At 34.4% G+C, this 14258-nt stretch overlaps 1 protein-coding gene across 45 annotated transcripts in view; it reads left to right on the top strand.

Moving 5' to 3' along the window:
- Positions 1-14258, top strand: part of bt (projectin protein bent) — a 408836-nt gene that overhangs the window by 329724 nt on the left and 64854 nt on the right. For all 45 annotated transcript variants that reach the window (XM_069837452.1, XM_069837423.1, XM_069837454.1 and 42 more), the window contains 13 exons: positions 569-850; positions 1766-1949; positions 2084-2235; positions 2937-3036; positions 3316-3479; positions 5089-5370; positions 7019-7318; positions 8541-8722; positions 10371-10491; positions 10581-10859; positions 12874-12979; positions 13169-13374; positions 14018-14190. In XM_069837452.1, the coding sequence (XP_069693553.1) occupies positions 569-850; positions 1766-1949; positions 2084-2235; positions 2937-3036; positions 3316-3479; positions 5089-5370; positions 7019-7318; positions 8541-8722; positions 10371-10491; positions 10581-10859; positions 12874-12979; positions 13169-13374; positions 14018-14190 (2531 nt within the window). The remainder of the gene's footprint in view (positions 1-568; positions 851-1765; positions 1950-2083; positions 2236-2936; positions 3037-3315; positions 3480-5088; positions 5371-7018; positions 7319-8540; positions 8723-10370; positions 10492-10580; positions 10860-12873; positions 12980-13168; positions 13375-14017; positions 14191-14258) is intronic.

The following is a 14258-nucleotide window of genomic DNA, read 5'->3' as shown; positions in this document are numbered from 1 at the left end:
TATTCTGGATTTTCTGATTAAACTTTCGCTGTTTTCCATATGTTATTCCTATTCTCAAATATGTGAAGCTAAAATGGAATAATCTGGAAATACTTAATCCCACACAATATATGAAGTTCTTATTACCATTTTTCAAGATGAAAAACATAATAAATTTGAAATTGTTTACTTCTGGAGTTTTATAGGTATATGTAACTTAATTCTGTATACACATGTAATATTATAATATCGTCGTGTGAATGCAAGAACTAGGTAACTCGAAATTTGCGTTTTTTAGTTACCTCTTTTATAGCCTAGCAAAAATCGCACAAAATGTAATGCAAGAACTTGGTAACTGATCGAACGATACCAGCGACATCTATTTTCCAATATAACAAATAGGTGAATGAAAACGAGACATATTCCTTAGTGCAATAAGTAAGTAAATAGGCAATGTCACAAAATATGAAAAATCAAGTTACCTAGTTCTTGCATTCAGGTGACGATATGATGTAATCATCTGATTTTTTTAAATATTAATTGTGATGAAGAATTTATAATGAGCTATGAATCTTGCTGTTCATTTCAGTGGCACCTCGTATTGACCGTAATGCTCTCCTGGATGTGAAGATCAGGGCAGGACAGAACTTCGACTTTGATGTGCCTGTGATTGGAGAGCCACCACCATCTAAGGAATGGACTCTCAAAGGAAACATTGTCATTAATACTGATCGTATAAAGGTGGTCAATGAGAATTACAGCACAAAACTTCGTGTCATTGATGCCAAGAGAAGTGACAGTGGAACATACACTCTTACTGCTAAGAACATCAATGGCGTTGACTCTGCTACTGTCAATGTCACTGTACTAGGTAAATATGCTTATTTAATCTTCTAGCAGTCACAGAACCAGTCACTACAGTACTGATACTATACAAACTCTTGATTTTCAAATCACCAAGTAATGTACATCTCCCAATTCACAATCATTAGGGACAATTTATAAATAGGAATCTTCTTTCTAAAACTAATGAATTACAATCATTATAGTTTATAGAGAATGCTAAAGATACTGTAAACACTATCAAAAGTTTAAGTAGAATCAGTCCACGGAAATTCTAGACCACTATTACCAGTAGATCGGAACTCAGGGAAAAATCTGTCTGTAGACATGGCAAAGCTGTGTTAGTCCTATATATTACACTGCTGTGAATACTTAACTCTCCTATATCGTTTTCTTTTTATTTATACTTTTGCCGTAACAAAATGAATACCATAAAATTTTATTAAATGAAATGATCAGTGGCATATGGTGACTTCACATTTATGTAAGGACCTCCTGTATCCATGCAACATCTGGACAGTAGTTCGATTCTTACTGCCTATATACTGGCAGTTGCCTACTCAAAATTGTTTCACGACATGCTACTGGAAATGATAATGTTAGAGAACATTATTTTCAGCTTTATTACACTAAAATATTATTTATTTATTGATAAGATTGATATTGAAAGTCTTAAATTATACTTTGAACATGTAGCCAGACATTTGGACTTTCAGATAGGACTAAAAAAATAAAGTTTTGGATAGATGTAGTATACCTACCATACATGGGATTAACAAGGTAAAGAGCAAATTATTTAATAAATGTGGACTTTGTATAATTGAAAGGATGAGATGAAATATAAAATACGATTATATTTTAAGATAAACTGATGTGTAAAAATACACAACATTTTCTTAAAAAATGCCATACCCAATTAATAACCGACTTTTGTGAATTTCAGATGTGCCACAGCCTCCAGAAGGACCATTGAAACCGGATAACGTGACCAAATCCTCTTGCTCCCTATTCTGGCGTCCACCTAAAGACGATGGTGGCTCAGAAATCAGTCATTATACAGTGGAGAAGTTGGACACAGAAAATATGCGTTGGGTTCCTGTCGGTGATGTCACTGGAACATCTATCAGGTACAGTCATAAATTATCTTCGATAAGATTCTTTTCTCACATTAAGTGTTTTTAATTGTGCATAATTTTCTTATGAACCGAGAGTGATACAGTTAAATTTCTTTAAATATTTGACGTCTTTATGTGGTATATAGGGTAGACCATCTGATCGAGGGCCATGACTACAACTTCCGTGTAAGAGCAGTCAATAAGCAAGGAGAATCTTTGCCTCTTACTGGACAATCACCTATCACTGCTAAAGATCCATTCAATAAGCCAGATAAACCAGGAACTCCAGAGCCAGTGGGTAAGTCTGCACTCATATTAGCTGAGTGGATATGAGATAAAGAGATTCGTGGTTTCACTATCAGTACACTGGGGACAGAACAACTAGAGGCTTCTGTGACGTCACTATAGAAGAGCCCACACACAGCAGAATTGTTCGTTGCACTACTAACTGAAAACGTTGACCACTTACTTTCACTGATCCAGCTCTTCTCTCACAATACAATAACTTCTGTTCAGAAAATGTTTTGCAGCTGAATGGTACCGTACCTGCTAGTGCAGGAGGAGGAGGTGGTCGGACCGCTTAAAAGTAACAGTCTGCAAGCTTCTAGATGTTCTGTCCCCGGTGTAAAACTGTTCATATACAGTATCTCTATCAGATTTTACCAGTTTTTTTTTCGTTACTATTGTATTGCTTTCATTTATTGTACTCTTCTTACATTATATGTATAACATGAAAATAAATTATCTAAATTCTCAGTTTAATTTGAAAGATTAATTTAAAATTTTCAATAATATTTGTAGTACTGGTTACCTAAGAAATACCCTTTTTAAAGTGGTCACTATAACTTTCACAGCATTTTATGGGGTAGGTCTATCTGAAATAATAACTACGTACATGAGAATGAAGTGAATTGATCTAGCCTGTGCTCTGTTCAGATGCAGTCATTTACCTAAATGTAATTTGGTTTAGATGCTTAATTCATATTATAAATCTTTCAGATTGGGACAAGGATCATGTGGATCTCGAATGGACTGCACCAAAGAAGGATGGTGGATCACCCATAGTAGGGTACATTATTGAGAAGAGAACCAGATTTGGGTAATTATATAATTTTTAATACACGTTACTGTATTATCATTTGTTACCATGATACTGAAAATAAACACAAGAATTCTAAATTATTTTTCTGTTATTTTATATTTTAAACACAACTGATTATTATAAACTTAATTTTTATATTCGTGATAATTTTAAAGTATAAACTTTGTAAGATGGAGATTTTGACAAATGAACTTGAGGACATAGAGAAGTAATAAGTTATCCACTATCCATATCAATTCATAGTAGCTGAAAATGATTTTATGTTTGCCTGTGCAGTCCGTGGGAGAAGGCAGCTGAGATTAAAGGAAACCAGACAAAGGGAACAGCACCAAACCTCACAGAGGGTGAGGAATATGAATTCCGCGTCATTGCAGTGAACAAAGGAGGTCCTGGAGAACCCAGTGAGCCATCGAAATCTGTTATTGCCAAGCCAAGATTCCGTAAGTAAATCACTGTTGTTTATTATTTTGTAAGGAGCTAGTAAAATGTGTTTATTGCTTTTAATTCTCAAATTCGCAGGAATGCTGGTCTGTCAATTTGAGTTCACACAATATAGAAATTTTTCGTTATAATTCATTATCACTAGCACCAAAGTGGAGCAACCTCTCTTATTCTCATCCTTCTTGCTCTGTGAACATGAATACAACAGTTTTTTTGTTTGGGAAACCAAAATAGTATTTTTTTAAAGATGGCGGAATTAAATTTTCGAAGTTTTCTTTCAAGAAACAATGTAGCATCCTAACATCATATATGGAAATTCCATTTTTTGATACTCCACGCTAACTATCCTAAAATTTTGCGCATTGTTCCTTAGTAATTTCTTATAGTATCTTAAATATTCAAGAAAAGAAACTATTGTTCATATCTTTCTGGAATGTCCAGCTCTTGAACAGGAAAGAACACACTAAGAAAACACACAGAGCAAATCAAGAAACCATTCAACGTGCAGACAATATTATTATATAGCTCAATCTCTGACCCTTTGTATACAAACTGTACTGTGGGCACCATGATATCGGCATAGAAGTCAATCATGAATGAAGAATGAATTAAAAGAATACCACCTTTCATCCACACTCTTTTCAATTTTTTTTTGTCAGTTTATGATCATTCTCTATTTTTTATCATCTTTTAGACGTTGTTAAATAAAGTAGTAAACAACTATATATATAGACACAAACACGCAGTGCTTTTTTCTGGCAGAACGTGCCAGAATAGCATTCCAGCACCTTTTTGTTGTATTTTTCATCATGGAACCGACAAATATGTTAATAATTATGTTTTTAACATAATTTTTCTTTGAACTTCACTTAGGCATTGAAAGTCTTAAAGTTGGACGAAAAGGAGGTTATAAACGACAAAATTCCAGTGCACTGGACAGTATCAACTCCCCCTATTCTACACAGAGTTCCATCACTTTTTCCTCTAAAGAATATATATATATATATATATATATAATTTGACTACAAGTACGTTCGGTGAATAAAGGAAATGAGCGACCACGTGTCTTTTGTGCAAGTTATCTTCTGACACAAAATTACAGAAATTTTCTATCAGCTGGTTTCTATTTAGTATTTTGTTTCCCATAAAGCATACTTTATTGGCGTGTGACAAAAATGATCTTATTCGAGACATTTTATAAAATAATGCAGTACCCTAAAAATAAGTGAGTTTGTGTTATTATAAAACAATATTGACCCTTTTATAAATTAAAGTCTGGGAACATATTTAAATTAGGTAATCGAAGTAAAAAATAATGGTCCATAAATAAATTATATGCCTTAAGAATTTGCATTATGACTGCAAATGATGCAATAAATGTGTAATTATGAATGGCCGTAAAATATTTTCGATGATAAATGCAGGCACAATTGCAAAGAATGCTACATTAATAATTAATTTGTAATGCTAAGTTACTACAATATAATTTAGACGAGTCATTGTAATGGAGGAAATTATCAATTTATTCTAGGTATAATATTGGTCTATGAAATATTTGTAGGTATTTTCAAGTATATGATTTATTAATAAAGAAATATTCCTATGCAGAGGCTCCATGGTTCGACAAGACACTTCTGCAAGACATGGTGGTGAAGGCTGGACAGAAAATCAATTACACAATCCCCATAGAAGCCTCCCCACGACCGAAGGCGAAATGGACTGTAAATGGAAAGCCTGTGGAACCAGGAGTGAGGGCTGACATCCAAACATTTGCCAATCAGACTGTGTTTGAAATTCTGTTCTCAGTGCGTAATGACACTGGTCGATACACACTCACACTGGAGAATGAGCTGGGACAGTGCTCGGCTTCTGCTAACGTCACTGTGTTGGGTAAGATTTCTTGATCAGAAATTTTGTGACCTTTAAAATAGAATGAGAAAAATTCATAATTTCTTACATCCATTAAACTTTTATATGAAATATATTACAGAGTATGTATCAGTTAAATTTTATCGTATTTTTTCACTATTCTTCAAGAAGACTTTAGGCCTACCATTCCTTTAATTTTGTTATTTGAAACTGTAATTTTCAATGCCACAACGAAAAACAGTAGTTTGTTGAAGCTAAAATTTTTCACTAGTCCAATCTAAATTCTTGTCTCGTTCTTGAATGTGGTTTGTTTTTCATTTATAAAATTCTGATATGGTTTCTAATATGTATAAACAATTTATTTCTGCAATTTCATTTCTAGAAACATAGATAATTCTTTAACAATCCTTATAGACTAATAATCTCTCCTGAGTCGGTCATTCCTTGTAAGTGAAATGAGGGATTACTGTAGGTAGAAAAGGCGTTGTAGGGTTGGGATGTACAAAAGAGATCTGCAAAGTTTCTCGTTACTGCTATTCCTCATATTGGCATGGGTTCATCTTGAATTCTCAAAATATGCACATCGTATCAGTCTTCCTTTGGGAATATACATAGATCTTGTAATCCCATTTCAAGTACAGTAATAACAAAGATTTATTTAATACTTGGTATATTTACCTTCTACTGAGGTTCTATAATCCTACTTTTATTATACAGTGCGCCAGATTTAGAACGTTTCCAATATGCGGCATTTTTACTGTTTGCAGCTCACTATTGGCTTCTGTTACATAGCCTGCACAGCAGTCGAAAAATAATCTTTTGATATGTTTTTTTGTTTTTACCACTAAATTACTATATTAAAGATAAAATTCTAATATATTGTTTTATTTAAAAAACCTTATGCACGAATTGTATTGTTTAGGATTTCCTGTGTCAAAATATGTCGCGTCATTTTGCTATTTTCTCTTGTACACTTTAGTCTGTCCAAATTTTCTGACACGAAATACATAGATCATGGCAGCTAAGAACTTTGACACCTGGAAAATTCTCTGCCAGGTTGTTGTTTTTTTTTTTTTTTTTGCTGTAGTCAGGAAGATTTAGTAAATACATAAGAATCATAAATAGACACTCACTGTTGTATAGTAAGCCAAGAAACAACTATTTCAATCATACAATCACCATAAAATAAATTGTCTATTATACTGACTGCCAGATCCGACAAGGAATTTAGTTCCTTTTCGTAGGGACTGCGTCAATCCAATTGCCTTTGTTTGTTTTATGTTATCATATTGTCATCTTATGCCTTCATATTAACCCAAAGCACATAACTGAAACTCATTCATAACACAGCTGCATCCATTGAAGTGCTGCTTAGTGGTAAGATTATAAAATGAGCCCTTTGTATTATAATATGATACAAGTCTGTGAAATAATTGACGACTTACCGGTACTGTATATAAAAATAATTTTCATTGATGAGATACATTCGTAATTATTGTGATTAAGAATTTAATTTACACTGAAAACATTGTGTGATACTCGATATAATAAGATGTTGCATAAAAATTTTTGGTAATATTCTGAAAGTATTGCAGGAATTTTTCTTGTAATAGTATAACAATGAAGATACGAAATAACTTATGAACGATTACTGTTGTCCCTTCCTTAGATCGGCCATCTCCACCGGAAGGTCCTCTTGTGGTTAGTAATGTGACGAAGGAAAGTGCACGTCTTTCATGGAAGATACCACTGGATGATGGTGGAAGTCCAATTCTACATTACATTGTGGAAAAGATGGATGTATCACGAGGCACTTGGTCAGATGCAGGCATGGCTTCTAGTCTGTCTCACGACGTCGTGCGGCTAATACATCGCAAGGAATATCTTTTCCGTGTGAAAGCTGTCAACAGCATTGGGGAGTCTGATCCTCTTGAGACAGCAAAGAGCATCATTGCTAAGAATGAATTCGGTAAGTGGAGACTGTTGTGGGAATATTGTAATTTTGAGATGCCATCTAATTTGTAACAATATTTAACATTCATTTCCTATAATTATTTCCATTTTAGAATGTTAGAAAATTTGAAGTTCTCTCGCTTTCACAATGTTTACTAAAAACTTTCTGGAAATAAATTGTGATGTTAAATTTAAATTACGGTATTCATCTATTTGTTTATAAAGTGGAAGCATTTGTACAGGTAAATGGATATCATATCAATGGTGTTTAGGTAAAAAGGCTTAACCCTAATTTTTTAATTCGTCTTTTTTGCTGTAATTAGTTAAAATTTAATTACAAAATGTGAAGATATTTTCTTTTAATTATTATCCTTACATTACTTCATATAAAGTAATTAATAATAATGTGTTAAAATTTAATTTTTGTTGTCCTTGAAAAATATTTGTTTTGTCACAGAAAAAATATCTAATATTTTATCAGTAATGGGTTCAACTTTTTATTAGGGATTTTACAGTAGACTATATTCTGTGAAACGTCAATCACTTAAGAGTAGTGGTCAGTGTGTTTGACTGCGAAATTAGCAGGCCCGGGATCGAATCCTCGTTGGGACAAGTTACATGATTTGAGTTTTTTTTCTGGGTTTTCCCTCAACCTATAGAGAACTTACGATACCGAACCCTGGGTTCATTTCGCTATCATCACTTTCATTTTCATCCACTCTGCCTACTTCCATACTCATGTCATCCTATCATATGGGGCTAACAGAATCCGACCTAATGGATGCCTCAAACTCAGAACAGGATTTTTTCATCGTAATCGTCAAAAAGTAGGCATCTGCTCAAATGGCTACATGCCAATATGCACGGCATTAGGAAGAAAAAAATATTCTGTGAAACTCTTTCCAAATAATAATTGAGAGAATTAAACTTTGCACTGTAATTTTAGAGAAATTTGGGGAGACTTTTTCCATTACCAGTGAAAAAAGTATAAAAAAATTAGTTTCGAATGTTGGATTTACTGTCATATTCAGATGTTTTCTCTCTTGAAAACGGGAGTAGAACAGCTTTCAGAACGTGTTGAAGTTTTTTTTCGTACTTTTCACCACCAATAGAAAATTTTCAATACAAAATTCTTGTGACTAATCTGCCATTTCCCTTTCCTACATTTAGAACTTCATTTTACATCATACCTTCATTATAACATAATTATAATTTTACTCTGATCTTAATATCTACAGACGAGCCAGATGCTCCAGGCAAGCCACTTATCATGGACTGGGACAAGGACCATGTTGACTTGGAATGGCCTGCACCAAAATCAGATGGTGGCTCTCCAATTACTGGATATATTATTCAGAAGAAAGAGAAAGGAAGCCCATACTGGGTCAATGCAGTGCATGTGCCACCAAATCAGAACAGTGTAAGTGTAACTTACAGTTTATATGCCTCACATAATTACTAATTAACAATGAAAGCATCATATGGTAGTTTTCACATAATACTAGTGAGTGACTTTTATTCTGGTATGAGTTTAATTAATTCTGGAAGTACCGGTAGTGATGCTTTTCCAATTCACTGCAGGCTAAAGCAGGGAGATGCATTGCCACCTCTACTTTTTAACTTTGTTCTAGAATATATGCCATTAGGAAAGTTCAGGATAACACAGAGGGTTTGGAATTGAATGGGTTACATCAGCTTCTTGTCTATGCAGAGGACGTGAATATGTTAGGAGAAAATCCACAAACGATTAGGGAAAACACGGAAATTCTACTTGAAGCAAGTAAAGCGATAGGGTTGGAAGTAAATCCCGAAAAGACTAAGTATATGATTATGTCTCGTGACCAGAATATTGTACGAAATGGAAATATAAAAATTGGAGATTTATCCTTCGAAGAGGTGGAAAAATTCAAATATCTTGGAGCAACAGTAACAAATATAAATGACACTCAGGAGGAAATTAAACGCAGAATAAATATGGGAAATGCGTGTTATTATTTGGTTGAGAAGCTTTTGTCATCTAGTCTGCTGTCAAAAAATCTGAAAGTTAGAATTTATAAAACAGCTATATTACCGGTTGTTCTATGTGGTTGTGAAGCTTGGACTCTCACTTTGAGAGAGGAACAGAGATTAAGGGTGTTTGAGAATAAGGTTCTTAGGAAAATATTTGGGGCTAAGAGGGATGAAGTTACAGGAGAATGGAGAAAGTTACACAACGCAGAGCTGCACGCATTGTATTCTTCACCTGACATAATTAGGAACATTAAATCCAGATGCTTGAGATGGGCAGGGCATGTAGCACGTATGGGCAAATCCAGAAATGCATATAGAGTGTTAGTTGGGAGGCCGGCGGGAAAAAGACCTTTGGGGAGGCTGAGAGGTAGATGGGAAGATAATATTAAAATGGATTTGAGGGAGGTGGGATATGATGGTAGAGACTGGATTAATCTTGCTCAGGATAGGGATCAATGGCGGGCTTATGTGAGGGCGGCAATGAACTTCCGGGTTCCTTAAAAGCCAATAAGTAAGTAAGTACTGGTAGTGATGTGAAGTTTTAATCCCCCCCCCCCCCAACAGATAGGTTCCCTTTTTCTTGCCTCCCTGAAGATGGAGCTAAAAGATAACTCCAAAATGTTAGATATTTCTGCATATATGACACCAGTTAAACAACGCGAGAATATTTAATCATACATAATTCGGAAGTTACTGAAGTATGAATTTTGCAACTTTGAAATTTTCCGAAATCACAGTGATACTGTTAATGATATTTTCGATTTTTTTCAACACTTGAATTTAGTTACGAACACTCTTGGAGTATGTCATTTGAAGGTTTAGTATTTCATTTATTAAATTATAATTTCTTATGTAATGCTTTAAAAATATTTTTAAGTCGAGTATTTCTTAACAGAGTTTAGGAGTTTGTGGAGTATTTAACATAAAATGTACCATATTCTATTAAATTCATTCTTTCAGATAATGGATAGCTGGTTGGTGAATATTTTCGTGATACATTTTTAATTGTCAAACTTTTTATAGTAACTGTTACTTAGCAAAATTCATCTTTCCCACAGGCTACTGTGCCAGATCTGACAGAAGGTCAGGAATATGAGTTCCGCGTCATTGCTACCAACTCAGCTGGACAGAGCGAACCCAGTGAGCCATCAGACACTGTGATAGCGAAGGCAAGATATCGTAAGTATTATTCACCCATAGTGACAAATATTTCTGTACTCATCTCTTTATATGTTAGCAGTATTAAATAAAAACGCACAATTTTTCAGTACCTCCAAAGATCAAGACTCCACTGAATGACATCCGCATCAAGGCTGGACAGATCTTCCATGTTGACATCGATTTCATTGGTGAACCTCCACCAGAAGTGATTTGGTCTGTGGCAAGCAAGCCATTGAAGACAGATGAAAGGACAACCATCACCTCCATTGGTTACCACACAATTGTTCATACTGTCAATGCCAAGCGTTCAGACAGTGGCCTGTACCACTTGATGTTGAGAAATAGCTCTGGTCTGGATGAAGGATCCTTCCAGGTTATTGTACTTGGTAGGTATTTTGATCACTAACAATAGAAGTATATATTTAGCTAATGCATAGTCTCCAGGTGTCTTGAGGCCAGAATCTTGAGTTCATAGAACATAATGTGCAATATGGGCTGTTTTACGTGAAATATTATTACCGGTATATATATTTTTTTACCATCACTTTGCCGTTGTCTTAATTGCCACTGTACCAAGAAAAGTGCCTACTTTTAATATTTAGTGTAAGAATAGGAGTTTTAACATATAAAATGAAGTTTACATCTCACCAGTTTCTTGGGGTGATTAGAGATTTGAGGTACAGAATTGACACAATGGAGAGGGAAGTGTAGAGTTTAACAAAAGAATTTCGAACTGATTTCTTTCCTTAAATTAAATATCTTAGATACATGATAATGTACTGGCAATTAAGACTTGTCTGTAAAAATGTTTTATATTAAGTAAATATTTTTTAAGTAGTATTCCATTACTGCCAGATCCATTCTGGATGATAGCAATGGCTCACTGCTGGACACTGGTTAATCCTTAAATGCGATTTCAGATTCTGTCTGAAAGAATTTGAACTCTTTCTGAAGGATCAACAAAGTACCTACCATGAGTTCAGTTCATCTATCTTTCTGTCCAGCAGTGTTGTGTTATTGTCCACTGGGCATAATCTGTCGGCAGTGAAATACCGTGAAAAAAGCATGATCTATGTTTCCAATAGAATTTGAAATAACAAAATAAAAATGAAGTCATATTCTTATCCAATTTGTTGTAATATTTTAAGTAAAGATATATTTATTATTTTTTAAATTTTATCCAGTTATATAGATTGATTTGTACTGAATTAACGTTTTATATAAACATTTGCTTGTATGAATCTTTCGTGAATAATGTCACATAGGCATGAGAGTGGTTATACAGGGTGAATCAGGACCTCTGTGACAAACTCTGAGGAATGATAGACCTCGCAATGAAGTTCATTTTTAGAGAAACAACCCATGTTCTCTGACACATTGTTTAGGAGTTATATGACATAGAAGAAAAGATAAGTTTTGGTGATATTTACATTATTATGAAATGAATAATTCATTTATTTCTAACAAGTATCTTGTGGACAGGTTATAGAATGTGTTCAGAGTGTCTTCCCTGAACATGATTACATTCATTACACCATCGTAACAATGACTGCCGGACTCTCTCGAACATTTCAAGTCTGTCACCAACAAAGGTTCACCGTAAATATCTGGGCTGTAATTATCGGTGGTCATCTGCTGGGACCTGTCATTTTGCCGCCATAGATAGGGAGCTGTTACGTGGCCAGCGCGATCACCCGACTTTACGCCCATACTTTTTTCTTTGAAACATGTAACAAGTGTCGTGTATGCCACCCCAGTTAGCATCAGAGGGGAACCGATTGTAGAATATTTGTTGCTTTTGATCAAATTCGACACAGACCTGAAATGTTCGGTACTATCCAACAATCACTGCTGTGACAGTGAAATGAATGTAAAAGTTTCAGGGTAGACACCTTGAACACCTTCTGTAACCTGTCCGCAAGGGTACTTGAAGAAATAAAAAATAATTCATTTGTAAATGTCACTAAAACCTGTCCTTTCTTTGATGTTGCATAGCTCCTAAATAACACGTCAGAGAACATAAGTTGTTTCATGAAAAATGATCCTCATTGCGAGATCTATCACTCCTCAGAGTTTGTCACAGAGGTTCTGACTCATCTTGTATATGACATCATTTCATATTATTTATTACTTTGTTCATATTACAGCAATGTCTTACTTTGATCAATCATGCCACCATAATTCTAGGCACATACTCCAAGATAATATAATAAAACGTATTTAAAATTGTTCAGATTAAAGGATTCTAATGACTACTATAGTACACTGAAAGAATTTCATTAATTCGTTGTGTGAAAATTGCTTACATATTTCAGATTTTAGAAGAGTAGAAATTAAAAATAGCATGATAGTGTTCAAACCAATTTTTAAAATACTAAACATGCGAAAATTGTGTTTCAGATCGACCATCACCCCCAGAAGCTCCACTTGAATATGAGGAAATTACTGGCTCTAGTGTAACACTGTCTTGGAAGCCACCAAAGGATAATGGTGGAAGTGAAATCACGTAAGTGCATGTTTAAGCATTAAACTAGTTTCGTCGCATTACCAGTATCTGTACAAATATAGGTTATGAGAATATGACACTATAAATTGAAGTATGTGTAATAAATATTATATCCAGACATTAGGCGATTTACTACATTAATGTATTAATTAACTGTCAATATTTTGTTATGATCTATTTCTCTTCCAGTGGCTATGTTATTGAGAAGCGCGATCTGACTCACGGTGGTGGTTGGGTACCAGCTGTTAATTTTGTAAATCCCAAGTACAATCATGCAACAGTACCTCGTCTTTTGGAAGGCACAAAATATGAGTTCCGAGTATCTGCTGAGAATCTTCAGGGTCGTTCTGATCCTCTGAACACAGATAAACCTGTTGTTGCCAAGAACCAATTTGGTAAGTTATTACTAGAATAATGTGATGTAGTCAGTTGTACATAACTCTCTTTATGTATTCAATATTAAATAAGATATTTTCAAACTGAATAGTTGTAAATGTGTGACTTAATTCGCTTTATGCAACAATATCACAAATTACTTGTCTTTAATGTGCACTAAATTTATTTATTTTTATTCTTACTTTAAGCGCAATAATTTAAGTATAATTTTAATAGAAGATTTAAACTTCTTTCTTATGCTTTCATATTGAGTTTAGTTATTAACAGTTATTAATATTTATATAATTGTAATTGCAAAGGTGGCACTACATAAAGGCGAAAAGTAGAAAAATGAATTTTGATTTCGTGTGCAAACATTTTAGTTCATTTCAAAAATATTAACCTAATAGATTAGGCCTACTGTGATTTATTGTCAGTGTGTAAGAAGAGTTTTTGCTAGACTAAAAATGAAGACATGGTCAGAATTCAGGTACATAATATGGCGAGCAGTTTAATATACTACCAGTACCACCAGTATTATTATTATATTGATATAGGTCCTTGAATACAGGTTTGCCTAGGGCCCCGCAAATCCTAGCATGCCACTGTGTAATTGTTACCAGTACAGAGAATATTTCTTTAACAAAATGTGTTTGTCTTTAGATGTGCCTGGACGTCCTGGTCGTCCCGAGGCTGTTGACACTGATAAGGACCACATAAAGATAAAGTGGACACCTCCTATTAGCAATGGTGGTTCACCCATTATTGGCTATGATGTTGAGAGAAGGGAACGCATGACTGGTCGTTGGGTGAAGCTCAACAAGGACCCAACAAAGGTAAAGAAGACAGAGACTGATATTATCTCTGCATACTTGTCTATGTTGACAGCTAAGCCTTGTATGTA

The sequence above is a fragment of the Periplaneta americana genome, chromosome 10 (assembly GCF_040183065.1).
Source record: "Periplaneta americana isolate PAMFEO1 chromosome 10, P.americana_PAMFEO1_priV1, whole genome shotgun sequence".
Classification (NCBI taxonomy): domain Eukaryota; kingdom Metazoa; phylum Arthropoda; class Insecta; order Blattodea; family Blattidae; genus Periplaneta; species Periplaneta americana.
This window is presented reverse-complemented; position numbering and strand designations above follow the sequence as displayed.